The following is an 18,586-nucleotide window of genomic DNA, read 5'->3' as shown; positions in this document are numbered from 1 at the left end:
AACAGCAGAGCTTAAGTAAATATAGTTCTAACATTTCTAAGGCTAAAGACGCTGATGTTTTTCTCGTGAGCTGATTGACTACGAAGACTAAAATTCACCAGGTGAGTGGGAACAACTCCAGCGGGATGCTTGTGTTGCTCTGCGTCTGCTGGACGTTTAAGTCGGAAGGTTTGCTAATGCGCTAGCTATAAAAAATGTATAAGCTGTTTCTGCGGGATTGTTTTGGAGTCTCTCTTACACATCCTTTGATTCATCTTTCGTAACACAAATATTCAGTTTCACTTTCATTTTTTTTCCCTACAATGTGTGTTATGTTTAAAGTTATATTGACCGAAGTTTGGGCCACTTGGGGGCAGCAAAATAAACTGTATATATTATCACCTTAAACACTTGTTGTGGTGAACACTTTGGCAAATGGCTCCAATTTACATATTCAGCAGACACAGAGCAAGATGAGCACAGTTTGGAGTCATGCTTTTGATCCAACATTCACTCTCCTTTTAGCTTTGTCTTTGGTCACCAGCTCTCAACTTTGTGTCTCATTTGTTAGTTTATCGGAGACTAAAAACAACCTCTTGTTGTAGCTGGAAACAATGTTGATGAGAGCTGAGGGACTCAACCAAAACACTAAACTATAAACACAATATTGACATATTAACACCTTAAAAGCTCCATAAGGCAGGTAGGCATCGTTTCTGACCAAATATTCATACTTTTAGCTCTGTTTTGGTCTCCACCAACTCCTGAAGGAAATACTGGGCTGTTTAGCTGCTAAATGCTTCATTATGTTCACTAGCTAGTTGCTAATTTTGCCTGTGTGTTGTGTTGAAAACAGTTAGTTTATCAGATCTGAAGAACAACTTCAGCTTGGGCTGAAAAATTAATTGAAATTTTACCAAACTCCCAATATGGCTTAGTGCACTTTAGGACTCACAGATGATGCAATGTTTGTTAAAGGCAAAATGCATTTTAAATTAAAAACTGTAATGCTGCAGAGATGTCCTGGCCTACAGAGACAGACTTAAGAAAACATCTGTTTGGTACAAATTCAAGCAACAATCACATATTTTTAATATGTTTTTCAATGAAAGTGAGAATAATGATGCTAATAAACAAATCATATTGAAATTGCAATACCAGTCAAAATAATTGCAATTAGGTATTTTTTCAAAATCATTCAACCCTGTTTCTTGCTGCAGCTGGAAACGATGCTGATGAAAGCGATGGAGCTGAACCGAAACATTCAACCAAAACAACGAGCTGAAAGTTGCTAAAACGCTGAGTAAAGCTGAAGAGTCAGGTGATTATTTTCTTTCAGTTTGTTACAATGAATGACACTTTTCACATTACACACAGTCATTTCATGCATAATTAATATAAATATATTACTTGGTGCAACTGTAAAGACAAACATTGAATGCAGTTTCATTTCTTTCTCCATAAACTAAAAAAATACACGCTGATTATATTGTGATCATAACCATCAGAACATGTCTGCACTTTGTTTCTTTTCCTGCAACATGAATCAAAACAATGATTGTAAAGTTACCTTACCTCTCGTCACATCTTCTGCCAGGTGAATCATCCAGGTGACTTTCATGCATCATGTCATGTCATGTAAAACACACAGTATCTGTAAAGAATTCATTGGTTACACCGGCAATGATATTGAAATATTTATTACAGCTTATGAAATCACTGCTTCTATTGTAAAGCAGACCAGAGCATACAGAGCACATCCACTGTTGCTGGGCCAAAATTTTATTTGGCACTAAAATGGACAGAGGGCTAATGAGGGATATTAACTGATAATTTAAAAAAAGAAAAAAGAAAAAAGGATTGATCGTTCCATCATTTGGAGGTCCTTCGCTGTCATCCATATAAAAGTGTTCCAAGACCCAGACAAAACACCAGAACTTTTGTCATAGCTAAGTGATAAATCTTGATCAGTAATTTATTTGTTGGCAAACAAGTTTCACTGTTACAACAAATATTAGTTATGAGGTCATTCACCTTGGAAACCGTTACAAAAAGGAATAAATAAGAAGCCATGATCATAGCCAATAATAAAAACTTATCTGTGCCACTAAACTTACTTCCATCCTCCATTTTTATTACTGTTTATTTCAGCAAATAAATAAATATATCTTCTCCTCGAGGAAGAAAAGAAAAACACTTCCAGTTTTTCTCACTCCAAAAGCTCTTTCTTTAATAAGTAAAACAACCATCTTTCTTTCTCGTACAAGCGCCTGGTGCTCATCAATGTTCAATTTGTTCTCTCTCTGAGATGCACAAGCGTTTTCTGAATGCCAATAAGAGATGCAGAATGCACTATGAACCTTTCCGAGGGACACCTCCTGATTAACTTGGACTTATTCTGTCTCCTCTGTGAATCAGAACTCTGCCATCTACACAGTAAAGAAAAACAAGGGAAAAGAAATCAAACGGAAACAGAAAACAGACCTGAAACAGGTGAATATGTTGCACGAAAATGCCTGCACGATAAGTGTTTTGTTGTGATATTTTTTGTGTTATTTTGTTTCTATTTAGATGGTCATTTCTCTGAAAGTGATAAAAGAGAAAAAAAAAACAAAAAAAAAACAGACTGGTACCAGAAACCCAGATAGGCCAGCACAACAGAACAAAATTGCTCCTAACCACTACATTTACAGAGACAAAGGGTTTGCTCGGGAACAAAAAAAGCATACTATTATGTGCAATGCTAGTTATCTGTACAATTACATAGAAATATCTCATAATTCTCTTATTAGTTTTTTCTCCCTCTTTTTAACAACTGTTATTACAGTAAAATGAAAGAAAAAAAAGAACAGCTATGCTTGAAAGCATACGATCAATAATTCCTTCATGGTAATTGTTCAAAATGTTTTTTTTGTTGTTTTTGTTTTTTTTGTCTTTTTTTCATTGAAGGGACACTTCAGCAAACAAAATGTGCTGCAACTCACCAAAGAGGAAGAAAATCTTTCAAAAAGTCAATATAGATACAGAAGTATAATAAAATAGTCCTTTTTTTTTAAATTTCCCATTTATTCTGGCGAAGTCTATAGTTTAGACTTGTATAGTTTGGGGCTATGCAGTTCCTTTTTGACTGATATCTCTGAGAGCTAAAAATTCTGTGTGGGTAATTGTCTCTTTTCACACCGAGACAAAACACGCCAAACCACACAGGGTTTGAGAGAGGGGGGAGGGGGAACACAACATCAACAGATTCCCGCAATGTCTAACCAAATATAGTCACATATTATTCCCCCGTACGTAGCAATTATTATCCTGTTTGTGGTCGGCAACAGCGAGAGTACAGTTTATTCGCTCCGCATCAAGTCTTCGGGACACAGAATAAAAAGAAAGGCTACCACTGCCAACGACTGATGGAACAAGGGGACACGGGGAAGAAGAGAGGAGGACTACGGTAATAGGAGGGATACTGGAGGAGTGGGAGGGGGGTGTTGGGCCTATAGGCTGGTGACCAGGTGCGAGGGCTCCTGCGGGGCCTCTTCTGGAGATAGATCCTCTTTGTTCGGGGGCACGATGAAGCCATCGCTGCTGCCTCGCCCTAGCTGGTAGTAGGAGTGCAGCTGATGGAGGTGGTTACGTGAGCCCAAGTTGGGCATGCTCTTGTAGTAAACGTCGTCCGAGCTGGCCTCTGGGCTCTTGGCGTCCCCGCCGTCCTTGGAGCCGTCGGCGGATTCCGCGGACACGTCGGGCAGGCCAGACAGCATGGGCATGCTGGTGTAAAGGGAGTCTCTCTGGTGGCTGTGGCTGGGCGACGAGCCCTCGTCCTCGGTGTGCTCGTTAGTGAGTAAGGGGAAGAAGCTCTCGCTGTTCTCCTGGGGGATCCTCCTCCGAGACGAGGAGGAGGTGGTGGCGGAGGAGAAGGGGTGGTGGGGCAGTGGGAGGGGTGGCGGCACTGGCTGGTGGAGGTGATTATGGAGGTTGTCCACTGCCTGCAGCGACGGGGGTGGTCTTTGAGGCAACAGCGGGGCATTGGACTCCTCACGGATTAACTCCAGGCCGAGGCCTTCGTCGTGGTGCGGCCCAAAGGTGGAATGGTCGTCCAGGCCCAGCGCAACGTTCATGCCCATCCCCACCCCCAAGCCCATCCCGTAGCCGCTGTCCTTGCCACCGTTGCTGACATTATTGACCAGCTTATTCATCAGGTTCCGGTTCTGCTCCGTGGAGCGCTCGTGGGAGTTGTTGAGGTAGGAGGGGATGTAGTTGGAGGTGAGCTCTTTCAGGATCTTCTTTTCCAGGGTGGTCTCTTTGTGATTGTAGCCCCGGTCGATGATCTGGACGCAGTCACTCATGTACTCGGCGCTGGCAATGCTGTAGCTGTTGCCATGGTTACCATTCAGTGGTAGAGTATCCATGACACTTGTATCCCGGGCATTGTTCAGGATTCCCTCTGGAATGACAAACATGGGTCGGGTTGGGGGGTAGAGTGGGCGAATGAGAAGGGTGAAATCTGATGGGATGTAATTGCCACAGCTAAATGTCAGCCATTTTTTTTACAAACACACATTACGACAATACTGTAGTGCTTTTATTCTGAAATATGACCCTTAAGTGCTCTCAACATATTCAGTGTAATTCTCAATTCAATAAAGTGCACTTTATGGAAGTGAAGACCCTACAGTGTTTGGATTAGGTGAGACCTAAAGCATAATATTTACATTAAAATCCTGTATACTGCTAATATGAACACATCATACACACTTACCTTGTTACAAAAGAACATTTTTTTAAGACTTAATTTCACTTTTCATTACAATTTACAGGTTTGTACGGAAGCCCTGAGAGGCAACTGAGAAAATTAAATTCTGGTGGTCCATTTTCTGTCTGATCTGAGCACTTTTCTCTCTTGTGAGAGAATGACTATGACTTATGAACAAGTGAAAATAGAGGTTTTGCCAGGATAATCTTTCAAACTAAGTTTTTTTTTCTATCTGTGAAAACGTGGAAAAAAAGTTTTCAAATGTGTTTTTTATTTTTTGTCATTTCTCAATGCAGTCTAAATAAATGGTGCATATATTGTGTGTTAGCATTTGGCTAGAATTGTATTTTAATCTGTGCCAAAAAAGAAAAACATCACAGGAATGTGACTTAACTTGCTAACACACAATATAAGTAGCTCGTGTTTAGAGTGCATGGAGAAATAAAACTTACATAGAAGAAAACATGAACACTTCTCATGTTATTTAGGTAACTAACAAGTAAAACAGAAAAAAATCACTTTTTTCCCCCCTAACAAAACTTTTCTTTTTGAATACCACATAAAACTTTTTATCAACATGCAAAACTTTTTCAGCCTTTTCTTCTTTTTTTTAACCAGACAAACTTTTTTTTTTTCCACCGGGTCAATTTTTCTTTCACCATAAACACGGGAGAGAAAACTGCTTAGATCAGACTCTGAAAACTGATCACCAGAACTTTGTTTTGTCACTTGCCTTCAGGGCTTCCATAGATTATTCCATGGAAGTGATGAAAACACTGATATATGTGTGACACACAACAACACGAAGCTCAAGCACAAGCACAAAACACAAAGCTTATGCACTAAATTCAAGCAGTACAAAAACACAGCCATGCATGTCACAGTTAAGGTGAACACAAACCAGCACACCAGCTGTAAATTCAGACCCCAGCCATATTGTCCCATATGAGCTTTACAATTGCACGTTGTAAAACTGGAAGAAAAAAATTTATTTGTTGATGTCTGCTTTGTCAGCGTGAACATGAGACATCGCTGTACACATGGATTAGTAAAAAAATATCTCAGAATCAACCCACACTGGCAGGAAGGAGACTTTCTGTTCTCTCTGTTGCATGAACATGTAAATTTCATTTTTTATCAGTCCGACCGTGTCCATGCTAACGACATCAAAGAAAATGTTTGACGATAATTCAAACTAGCCCAGACAAGGCCATCCACAGAGCCTGACCTCTTGAAAATTTGACAAGACGCATTTCTGAAAGACCTTCAAAAAGCGTATTAGCTTGATCAAAGTGAATGGTAAAAAAAATAAAATAAAATAGAATAAGCGCACGTACAAAGGCATGGATACTCAATATCTGCTAAAACAGTACAGATCAATTTATATCGACGTGCCTTATGCAATGTTGAGGTGAGTCTGAATGTTGACTGTAATTGGATTAGCTTATTCAGAGTGTGGTAGCAAATGGGCCAATGCCTGAAGTCTTTTCTTACATCAAGTAGTGCAAACTACAGTAAGCAGTGGAATCCAGGATGTGATTTAAACTGATTTTTACAGCTCTATTTGAAATGGTGAGGGCCTTTGTCATAAAAGAATGCTATTACTTCCAAAGGGAATGATGTTTTGTTTTTTTCATTACCCCTTTGTCAGCACTGAGTGAAAAGAAAGTAAAGCCAAAGTCAATTACATTTGATAAGCAATGTTTAGTTTGACTCCCATACTTGTCTCTCTGTAGGGCTCTTTTAGGGACAGCATGAGGGAAAGGAAAGAAGAAAAGAAAACACAATAAGCATAACAGTGACAGGTAGAAGAGAAATGTGCACAAACAGTATGCTGATGACGCATCAAGAAAATGTTTCTGGGATGCAATTGTTTTCTGTCACCATGCAAATTTTGCAGAAAGAACCACAACATATCTATTTACAAATACAGAAGAGAATACTTTCTTTTTCTACGGCTTTCTTCGTGATCCTTGGAGTAAAACACGGCAACGGTCCTTGTGCGTCAAATGCACCAGTAAATCTCTTGATGCATTAGCATTTTCATCCTTTCAGATATTTCTTTTACATCTATGGCAATCTAAGTGAATTATAGCCCTCTGTCACGAGCTCCATCGCAGCACTTGTATTGCATACATAAATTATCCACTGATCAAAGCTCTCTGTGAGTTTTTATCTCAGTTTTACACAAGTTTCTCAGTTTTACAGACTCACAAAGTTACAGAAACCTCATATTGACTTCTGAGAGTTGGAATGAAATAATAACAGCTCTGCACAGAGAAACATCACATTCAGATGGTGAGACTGATCCCACATAAAAGTGGATTTTTGTGATGATTTGTATTAGTCAGATCTAATATTTATATTGGTGTTACAGTCAAAAACCAATATGTTAAAAAAACACCCCTCCCATCAAATGAACAATAACTTTTAGATTAAATTCACATTGACTTAATGACCCACATTTTGAAGCTCTGAATTATTACAACTAATGGTTTCAAATAAAAGGGCAATTCAGTTTTTGTAAAGTTCAAAGTATTTATGCATTAAAATGGGAAATTTTATTAATGAATATACCCAAATACTAAAGCTGAGTTATGCCAACAAGGATTCATTTGTAAAGCAAATTAAATTGAAGAATCAAAGAATCATCATATTTGCTCTTCAGACTATTCTTGTCTATGCAATAGAAATGAGTTGCATTTTAAATTTTAATATCAGCTTCAATGACATTTATCGCACACAACAAAGTTTGACAATCCAACAGCAGCATAAGAAAGAAAGCAATGCTAAAACTAAAAACAGAGACACAGAAGACATGGCACACAAGCTTCACTGACAACGTTAGAGCACATTTAAAATAAGTGGGGGTGTATCTGGATCACCACAGGCACCTGTTCTTGATCGTTTTACATCTACGTCGGCCAAACAGCCGTGTCTGAGCGTGACTTATGTAACCAAATTGCATGCCCTGACGCGAAGCCAAGATACACCTCCAGTGAAAAACCCCACAGCAAAACAAACCTGTAGGGTTTTTGCGAGAAAGCTAAAGTTTGTTCAGTGCTAACACACAAAATCTAGAGCAGTGTTTTTTGTTTTTTTGGTTTTTTTTAATCAAAGCCCTGTAAAAACCCTCAAGGGTGAATACTGGGATTCCAGCTTAGTGCAAGTCCATTACTTCTAACTCTCCAATCATAAAGTTGCTTTCTGTTTCTGGGTAAGGTACAAAGATGTGCAACTTCACAGTTTCTCCAGGACCAGACATGAATAAAAAAAAAACACTGCTCCAGCCACAATGTTAAAGAATGAAAAGAAGCTAGCACACCTTGTGTGTTGTACATGCCCAGAGGGTTGTTATAGACTGCCGATTCCCCAAGCAATGTATTATAGGGATTGTTAGTGCCATGAGGACGTAGGAGTGCATTAGGTATAAGATGGTTAGCCATAGCCCCTGGAGCAGCCAGAAAGAGACAGAGTGATACAGAAAGAAGAAACAGAAGAGAACAAGAGTGCAGAGACAGAGAAAGGTAGGTGGGCAGATAAATTGAGATATAGACAGAGAGAAAGAGAGAGAACATACATATCAGTTGGGCAGATGCAGCTGAGCAATGACAGCCATTAACATCCAAATGATCACATGATCATTAATGTGAGGGGTTGTTGCTACATGAAAGTGGCAGAGCTGAACTGACATGGCTAATGGGACCGATGGAAAGTGTGTTAATTGTATTGTTAATGCCGGCCATTAATGCTGAGCCTGTTTTTGAGCTCCACATACAGGCAGCATACTCATGTCAACAGACATAAATTACATAGAAGCACCGACACGGTCAAGACAAAACACATACTGCTACATTTTTAGACTCAAACAGGACAGAATACAATCATCAAACCACCGTTTGGTCGACAGCGCTCCAAATTATTGTAAATGACTGTTTGCTGCACACCCTCTACAAGACTGCAACAATTAGCAAGGAACTGCGGGCCTGTCAGGCTCTGATGAAGTGGTGTGCAGGGGGCTGTGTCTCTTTCAAAGACAGAGAAGACACCAGCAAAACTCAAGAAGATTAAATCGTGTAATAGTCTGCTCTAATGTAAGAGGAAACTGACCCTTCCTAAGTCCCGCCCCTTTTTGCTGCATGCTCCAATAACAGAGCAAGCCTCAACTTTCTCCTGTCTTGACTCCTGTACTTAGATATGCTATTTGCTACACCTGTCTATGCTGAGCTAGTTAACAATTGATGCAGACTGGCTGGCTAGTTAGCTAGTTATTTCCTAACATTAGCTATCAGAGGAGAATATTATTGTTTATTGCTTATTATTATACTAAAACTATCTATTGTGTGTTATTTTCCAGCTGTGTGGAAGCAGGTCCTGAATGCTCTTAGTTTTAACATCAGCTAATATTAGCATTTCTTTAAAGAATAAAATGAGATAGTGTTACATATGATGCTGGTGTTTAAGTACAAACACACTGTTTTTAAAACATGACAAGTATGTAAGCTAAGCAGTCAAACAGTCAAGTTACGAGAAAAACAAGTCTGACGTTGCATTTTTCCTCATTATTATTTTCAACTAGCTCGTGATGCTAATGTTGGCTTAATCAGCTTGCTAGCTACAGCTGATCAGCTGAAATTTCAACCTGCAAAATTACTTGCAGCTGCCTAGAAATGAGAGGCTTGCTTTTGTTTACTTCTTTCTGAAATCAAGGGCCCATTGTTTCAAAAATAACTAAGAATTTTCGAGTGGTAAATCTGCCATCATTATCACTGTAAACAGCATATGTGCAGAGCGAGAATGAACAGCTTTACAGACATAGTAACGGCCTAGCAAATGGCCACATACTGAACTATTATTATTGCTTGTGGCAAAGCCAATCTTGTGAGCTGAAGTGGTGTAATATTTCCTTTTCTCCACAGAGCAAAGTTCACATTTGGTCTGATTCTCTTATGTGCCATTGCTGAAATAACCTCTGAATGAAGCGACACGTCCTCTCTTTAGTCAAGATGGTCATTACTTTTGCTCGAGCCTCGCCTCCTTCACACAAACAGAACAGAGGCTCATTTTCTATTTATGCGATGCTTGTCCTCACATACTTGCTGTCAGGATCTTGCCCGAATGACTCATCAGTTTCCCAACCACATAGTACTACACCAAAGCAACCTTCACAGTCTGAGCCCCGTGATTAGCTGCAGATTTGAAGGCTGCAATCTTAAACATGAATGGTGCAGATTCCCTGATGTTTGTTTTTCTTTGCTGTTGATAAAAATAATTTATTTTCAAGTGCTTGAATACATTATGCGGAATATCAAGTATGCTGAAAATATTTGTGACTTGCATTCATTTCCTGTTTACAAGATTTTTTCCCCCCCTGTCAATGTGATATGATGCTATTATTTTTAAAGCAGCCAAATTCAAGACTTATGAGGGCGAAACACGTGCGTGCCTCCACGATGCACTATGCCAGAGCGGGTAAACATCTTTTATCTGAGGTACGAGTACACAGCAATTAGATTCTCTGGCAGAGTGTACTGTTCTTTTCTAATGCTCTGAATCTGTCACACCAATGGAGGAAGATTTTTATGTTACCTTGTGACTCCCCTCATGTTTTCAAAAGTTGGTCTCCTACTTTTTGACGCCGTTCTAATTGCAGAAGTATTTTCTTTCTCGGAAGTCTCTCCTTAATTAAATCTTAAAAGAGGCTGATTCCGACTAATCTTTCAGCATTCTAAACATTTTTTATATGAGTTTACTATTAATTAGACCTATTATAATTTTGTTTGGAAATCAGAAGGTTGTTTTGATTAAAAAAAACAGTAATTTGCTGTTGCTGCTTGCCCTAATTACAGTGTATTCCATAAGCGCTGCATTCTTCGAATGACAGTTCCCCCACTTATTGTGTCTGTGTTTGAGAAATTGGACAATTTCCAAAACCACACTGATTGTGTGGTGCAATAATCCTGAATGCTGGGATAAATTGAACATGCAAGGCTATCAAGATGATTGCATGATGATTCCGCTCTTGAGAAGAGCGCAATGAGAGTGTCAGCTGCGAGCTCACACTCAGGTGCAAAGAGAGGGGGAGACGCCAGGGCGGGGATGGTGGGCGGAGAATGAAAAGGACAAATCAGCAAGAAATACTCGCTCCTCGACACGTAATTCCTTAATAACAACACAGGAACAGCCACGGATAAGTGCAACTCTATTTGCATCTGTTCCGTATGATACTTGTGGTGGCTCTTGAGCTCCTGTGAGTGTTGTTTGTATCAAAACCAACCAAAAGCAACTGTCTTCACTAAATTTTTGAGTTTTAAAGGAGAAATCTGTAAGATATTTATTGTAATAAATAATAAAATTATCATGATATGTTATCAGAGATCAAGGAAAAATGAGTTGGAATACTTGCTTCTCTTACATCAATGCTCCAGCTGTGATATCATCATTGAAATTTCTATTCCAGGCCAGAATAACTTGTTTTTGTTTGCCTGTTTCATGTTAATTAGCATTAAAATTAATGCTGAATGTTCGCCAAAAGAGTAAGTGTCTGTTTATGAGTTGTAAGAAATTATTAATAATCTTTTAGAAGGAGTAGATGTTTATGACTGTTAAATTGAGAAACATGTTAATGGAGTCTGGCAGGCAGTCACTGAACTCAAACTCCAGAGTGTGTATTTTCAGAGCAGTGCACACGTCCTGCGCTCCTGCAGAGCGACTCTGGGGAGTCTTTAGATAGACTTGAATCTTCAAATTTTAGAAATCCCAAAAAATCTATATTTCAGAAATCTTTCTCGGTGAGCTTTGTATCCAATTTGCCATTATTTGGGTGCTTGAAAATTAAATGGTTGAATAAAATTTCAAAAATGCTAAACTCAGTTTAGAAAAGTAAACTATAAAAAGCAGAAGCTAGAGAGCTTATTTCAGGTGCACTTGCACTGAGCCAAGGATATAATTATAAAGCCTTTATCAGTCCCACCAGAAAGTTGTGGTGTTGCAATCACAACAATTAACACTAATTCAACCAATACCTGTGAATTCTCAATGACCTTGAAATTTTGAAAAGAAACCAAGGTTTATGATTGTTATTGACTTTTATCAATGCACTTTAACATTTTATAATTTAGAGCTCCACAAAGATTTGGTGGACTTTTTGGTAAGTTTACCTGGAACAGTTCGAGCAGAGTGTGTTTTTTTTTTATTCTAGAACAAGCCGACTTTAAATTTTAATGAATTTTAATGAATTATACAAGAAAAAAATGCAGTGTTTTTCACTCGCTCTCACAATTTCATTGCAAAAAACACTGCAAAATGCATTTTTAGAAGAGCTACCATGAAATCATGCATTTTGGGCCATAACAATCCCCCCAAAAATCCTGCAAAATCCTGGAGGGACTGCTTTATTGGTTAGGGCATATCAAGGTTAAAAATACAATTGCAAAATCTTTTTTTAATTCATTTTAAAACCTGAGAGAGTGAGTTTGATTCAAAACTGAAAAAAGTTTTCTCAACCTTTTTTTCCTGTAAGTTTGGACCTGAATGAGAAAACAGTTGCTCATGAGAGCTCAAGAGTGTTTCACCATCACAAGTATCATATGGAACAGATGCTTTGAATTTAAGAGTTTTCTCCACTTATTTTTTTTTTTTTTTTAACAGTACTGGTAAGAAGCCAGGGGTGTAAAATTAATAATCTCTCTCCGCCTTTTGCCTTTATGGAGGATCCATGTAGGCTTTTCCTCAACAGCCAACCTACCGCCCCGGTTCAGCCTCTCTACAACGTATAAAGGCTGTGTCTGTTGATGGTGCTAAGCTGAGTGCCTAATTATTGAGATCCTGACACTTCCCCCCCTGTGTCGAACATTAATCCATCATTGTAACTATGCATTAGTGTCTACGCAAGCAGGCGCCCAGAGCGAATTTAGAGAGTGAGCAGTGTGGAACTCGAGCCCTCCATCAAGAGATGCGATGAGCTGGGAGAGTGTTAGGGAGCGTTGCCAGCCATTTGCTACTTGATGTCAGATGTAGTCTGCTATCTATTTTTCCTGTATAACCTGAGAGACCGCGAAGTTAACTCTATTCACCGCGCTGCTGTCAAATGCATTATGGTAAAATACTTTTTATTAACGTGTTTCGGAGAGGGGAATTCCACTGAATTGATTTTTTTGGTTGTTATTCAGCACTTTTTCCTGAGAGTATGCCCAGGTTTTTGCAGTCAGATGGAATGATGTTACATTGCTTGACAGGGGGAGAAAAATAATGACGGAATTCTACCCACCTGAAACAAGAATTTTTCAGAAACAGTTTGAGTGAATGCATGATCTATCAAAATTACACTTTTTTTTATTGTTCAGAGGAAATGAAATCCTTTCTGTGCACTCCTATAAATTACGGTAGAAATTATTTGCTGAGGCTTCAAAATAACAGAAGTAATGAACAATTTTCTGCAGCAGCATGACACCAAAGCGGGATTTTATCCTTTCAATCAATGCCTTGTATTCACCGTCACGTTCTCTTTCATCCAGGCGAAATATGTTGACAAACACACCCAGATATTTGAGCGTTAGATGGCGACTGACAGCAGTTCTGACGCTTCTCCTATTTAAGAATTTGATTGAGTATTTTGTGATAATTGGCAGGTTTGCTTTGAATTTTTATCATCTGATATTTCTGAGCAAACTTTCATGAAATGACTTATTTGCCTTGACTTGAGATGTTGTATCCCACCTTTACTTATATAAAAAAAATACTCTGAAGAAAAAGTGACGTTAAATGGAAAACAGCCATAACTCACTCAGTCTTGAGAACTGATACAAAACCTTATTTTGAAGGGGTTTTGATTTTTACTCTTCAATTATGCTGAGAAAATACATTTTTCCCAGTAGGATATGATTTGTCCCAGTTCTCAAGAATGAGAGAACTACAACTCAGGAAAATAGTGAGAACTAATGTGTTTTATTAGTCATGAAGTCTAAAGTGAAGACCGGTGTATTGAGGAGTCATTAAAGTAAATATCTGCTGCAGGACCAAGTACCTCTGTTGAGTGACGCAGAGCTGTTGATGTCACCGGTCATGAAGGAGGACTCAGACTGTTTTCTGACCGTGTCGTTCCACATGCGACGGATGCGGCTCTGCGGAGACAAACAACATGTCAAAACATGTCAGAATATCCACTTTAACACAGCTAAAAGTATTTTCTTTTAAACACAATGAAGTCTAAGACATGAAGCACCATCAGCTTTTTAATCAAGTATTTAAACTCTAGTATATGAAACATGTCAGCTGAGGGGATAAGTAACCTCCAATTAAAGATGAGCATTAGTACTGGGATAGGTGGAGTCAATAATAAAGTCATCAGTCAAGCTCTCCGAATCAGCGTCTCGGGTTGCAAAGGCTCAATCCGAGAGGGTTCATCCTGGTTAATTATGATGGAGTCCCACGGGCTGTTGCACAAGCTAAGGGTCTGGATATCCAACCACGGAGCTGACTACTCTGTCCTGTGCCAGAGGGGCTTGGCAGAAGATTTCAGATTAATATATAACAGGGTTTGGTGATGGCGGAAAGAAAATAACGTGTAAAATCATTTGTGATGAAATGCTTCACTTAAAGGAGACTTTCAGCTTACTGCAACCAAGGTCTTATTTTTGTGGTTTTGATCATAACTCCTGTTTTAATAAGAACACTGATCTTTAAACTGCTTTAACAAAATATTTATTGTACAACATAATAGCAGAGTCCAAGCTAAAAAGCACAGGTTTAAAGGGGCATATTTTCTTTCTTACCTGTAGTGCTATTTATCCATATAGATTGTTCTGGTGCGAGTTGCCCAGTTTTTGCCCAGTCTGCCTTGTTGCGCATATAATGGAACTAGATCGCACTTGACTTGTGGTGCTCAAAACGCCAAAAAACACATTTGAAAGACTCGACAGCAATGTCTCTTTCTCATTAGCAACAACCAGTCAGGCTAAAGACAATTAAATACTGGGGTTTCAAATCTGTTTCAGAGCTGCGGGGCAGGAAGTGACGTGATGAATGTGATCAGATGATTGATCGTGTTTTCTTTTGGTTCCAAGTCGCCTTGAAATTAGCTCCTAAGTATTAACACTAATTAGCTAGCTGTGCTGCTACATAAACACAATACATAAATGAGGACTTTTACTTCTTTTCTTTTACAGCAAATGTAACACACACAACTTTTCAGTAGCTATAATGCTACACCCAAGCTATTCTACACACTTCTTAAGTCGACTTAAACAGCCTCAGTAGCGGCGTCTATCTTGTCTATAGCAGTCACCGTTTTTGTTATTACTCCTTCTTGACAACAGCTCGACAAAGGCATTAATTCCACCCGGTGGAGCTGATCGTCTAATCAATAGTCCCCCTGTGGCGCTCGTTTGTCGTTTATTTTTTAATCGAGAAACTGCTGTTACATGTCACAATGCCAGACCAGAGAATCAGTCAGCACCGTGGAGTGGGTGGATTTGAAGGTCTGGACCCTGGCAAGGGTCCATCCGTCTCACCACGCAGGAGGAAGTGAGCATCTACTCACGGACAAGAGGTTAAAGCTCAACCGAGGAGGATGCAGTTAATGCCTACATCCTGCGCTGTCCTAAGCAGGAGCCTCTCATCCGTGAAAAGGTGCACGCTTCTTCTTACGCGGTGATACAGTTGCCGGGTGTAGTTCCACTGAAAGAAGATATTTAAAACTGCTCGCAACAAGGGCTGTGGATTTTCTTGAGTAACCAGGTCATTTTTTTCCCATCTCGTTCCGTTATATTTGAGAGGAGGCAGACAGATATACATAGCTTGACAGGCAAAAGGAAAAATATGCATTTTTGATTTTGGGTGAATTGCCCCTTTAAGAGTAGAGTCAGGCATTGAGGCAATGCTTTAAAGAATTGTTTTTCTGTGATTGCCTTCAACATCTCAGACAGTTTTAAGCTTAATTAAGTCATTGCCATCACTAAATTTGTAGCAACCACCGCAGCACCTCAGCTAATCTGTCCCCGAAACTCTCCATGAACGGCCGACGTTCAGGTTTTTGTTCATAAAAGCTTGATAAACGATGTGAAAAATTCCCCACGCACGGGATCAATACCGCATGTCCCCTGTAGGCATTTCTGTGTCAACTCCAGGCGACACGCGGCAGCTCATATATTGTTCCAGCGACGTACGCTGACGCAGCTGATCTCATTAACATATTGTACATCGTGCAGTCCCCGGCACCGGAGGCACAGATGGGTTGAAAATGACCCTGCTGTTTCTTCTTGTTTTTTTGGACAGATAAAACCAGTTCATAGCCAACGGGTTCGAATGTACTTTGCTGATTACACATTCATTTCGAAGCCGCGGAGTTTGCAGCGAACAACCACGTCTTTCTGAGTGTTTCCATTCCTGTCTTGCTCATATGGAGCGACTGAGCATGAGGTTAGAGCCGTCTTGTCAAAGCACTGTGTATAATTAAACACTTTGATCTGTAGGCAGAATCCAGCTTGTATCGTGGGTTGCCACTGCATGCTCGACTCTGAGGACTATTTATAATTGAACACTGGAAGGAAATCACACTCTTTAGAATATGGATATGATGTTCAATTACAGTGTATCACAGCAATACATCCTATCCTTCGTGTCAATGTGGGAGGAATGCATTAAAACAATTTCACTTTACAGGGAGACTCACCACTGACACACAGAATTCACATATTTTGGCAGAGACGATCAAATCTGCATTCGTGAGCAATTCCTCTCAACGCCCGAGCCAATGCTTTAGTCAGCGTCGCTGTACCAACATGCAGGCTGCTCCGCTGAGAATGAATCGCAGCCTGACTTTTTGTACTTAACTCAACAAGCACTACATTTTCCCGCTACCGCTTCCAAACAAGAACATATGCTGTACATCCTTGAAATCTATCAGGCATACCTACACAGTCACCTTAATAATCTGTTCTTGTTTGCACTGTGAGGAGGTGCGCATCTGCGTAGTGTCACAGATTATTATCTAGGAATAAGTCGACCTGGCTTCAAGCTATGCGGGCCGACTGCCTAAAGATAGAATTCTGTGGTATTCCAAAACCACACTGTAAAAAAAATTGTTTGAGAAAGCTTAAAAAGGTAAAGCGACCAGCTGAGTTCACTCAACTGAGGCAAATCTGTCAAGTCAGCTTCACTCAAAGTGCTACTTTAAGTTTGTCAAACTTAACATTACTGATCAGATCTTGTCATGAAGTTAAGAAAACTCAAATTATTTCTAATTTCATTTTAAATTATATCAAACATGTATACCACTTATATTTCAAAACATAGTTCTTAATATAGCTTTTTATATTGTTTTTAGGTGTTTTACAATTGTGAGGAGACAAATCCACAAATATGGATATTTTATGCATTGCTGCTGTTGCAGCTTTTCAGTCTATAGGGACACAGTTTCCAGTTTTTCAAATGTAATAATTGCATTTTTCTTAACTTTTGTCTTAACTTTGAGTGAACTTAAGCACATGAGTAATGAGTAATGTTAAGTTTGGGTAACTTAAAATAGTACTTTGAGTGAACTTCTTAACCTAAATTGACACAAAAAAATTGCCCATTGTTGAATGAACTCAAAAAGACTTTACAGGTAGTGTCTTACTTTTCCTTTACTTTCTACTTTAAAAAGTACAAACAAGCACTGATTTGTCCTGGTTTAAACAAAATTAAAACAAGAATCAAAAAAGGAAAAAAGGAAAAGAAAGGAGACCTGTGACCCTGTGGAGTAACGTCCGGGAGCGCGAGAGGCGGTGCCTTTTCCAGAGCCGATGGAGCTGTCCACACTTTTGCCACTGCAGCAGTGAGTGCGCAGACATTTTCCATACTCCTTACGCACCTGTGTGAAATTAAAGCATAAGTACATTATGTACAAGCTAACGATTAGACCAAATCCAGGGATTACAGTCTCAGGGCTTTTCGTACATTTGGAGATGTTCTTCTGGTAAATTCACTGAAGCATGAAATGAATTTAAAGATGCAGTCAACTGATGTCTGGTTATACAATTTCGCAAAAGAAGAGAATGAATCCATACCTTCTTCTGCAGCACACAGTGGAAGATGAAGATGAACATCCCCTGCAGGGAGTTGAAGATGGTGAACAGGTAGGCCATGACCACCGTGCTCTCGTTGACGTACATCAGGCCAAAGGCCCAGGTCAGACCCAGCAGACACAGCAAGGCAATGGCCCCTATCACCCACGATCTGGAAAATAAACAAACAGCCATCTCACCAACCTTTCCACGAGGTCATTATATTCAAAGTGTTTCAAAAACTGGCCGTGAACTCATGAGAAGCAGCTTTTTTGTACTAATTGAATATTTTGAGAGAAAAAAAAATGGAGGTATGGCTGAATTAAAAGCCACATCTTTAGCAGGAGCGTGTGCTCCCACTGAATAATGAAAAGAAATCAGTTCAAGGTCGTTTAATCCACAGCTGAAAATCACGGTTTTGCTATGAGAGGGGAGAGATGGCACAAAACAAATGAGGAGGGAAAAGAAACTGATGAGAAATGACAATGGATTTAATCTTCATTCTAAGTTTCTGACAATACCTTTCCCTTCTCTTATTTGCCCTCTTTCAGGCGATGCCCCCGACAATTTGAAAAGCCACAGACGATCATAAAACTGCAGATTCATATATACGATAATGGAGGTCCGTATAAATGGGAGGGTAACAAATATGGCATTTTCATTAGAAGACTATTTACATGAGTACATTACATGTTGGATTGTATTGCCCGGGGGTTGGGATAAGTGTCTTGTAAATTCTTACTCAAGCTGAAAGGTTGAACTGAGATAAACGCCCTTGAGAATGCCGAGTCTATTAAGAATGAAGGGCTCTATC

At 39.4% G+C, this 18,586-nt stretch overlaps 1 protein-coding gene across 9 annotated transcripts in view; it reads right to left on the bottom strand.

The window, feature by feature from the left end:
• Positions 1–1,663: 1,663 nt before the first annotated feature.
• Positions 1,664–18,586, bottom strand: part of LOC146305598 (adhesion G protein-coupled receptor L3) — a 299,312-nt gene continuing 282,389 nt past the window's right edge. For 3 of the 9 annotated variants that reach the window (XM_084711654.1, XM_084711646.1, XM_084711648.1), the window contains 6 exons: positions 17,776–17,944; positions 17,454–17,579; positions 13,755–13,851; positions 8,055–8,180; positions 6,452–6,469; positions 1,664–4,420 (listed from right to left, as the gene is read on the bottom strand). In XM_084711654.1, the coding sequence (XP_084567780.1) occupies positions 3,471–4,420; positions 6,452–6,469; positions 8,055–8,180; positions 13,755–13,851; positions 17,454–17,579; positions 17,776–17,944 (1,486 nt within the window). In that variant the 3' untranslated portion in view covers positions 1,664–3,470. Of the gene's footprint in view, positions 4,421–6,417; positions 6,470–8,054; positions 8,181–13,754; positions 13,852–17,453; positions 17,580–17,775; positions 17,945–18,586 lie in introns of all 9 variants that reach the window. The other 6 variants (XM_084711650.1, XM_084711651.1, XM_084711652.1 and 3 more) reach the window with 5 other exon arrangements.

The sequence above is a fragment of the Lutjanus erythropterus genome, chromosome 23 (assembly GCF_056507025.1).
Source record: "Lutjanus erythropterus isolate fLutEry1 chromosome 23, fLutEry1.hap2, whole genome shotgun sequence".
Taxonomy (NCBI): Eukaryota; Metazoa; Chordata; class Actinopteri; order Lutjaniformes; family Lutjanidae; genus Lutjanus; species Lutjanus erythropterus.
This window is presented reverse-complemented; position numbering and strand designations above follow the sequence as displayed.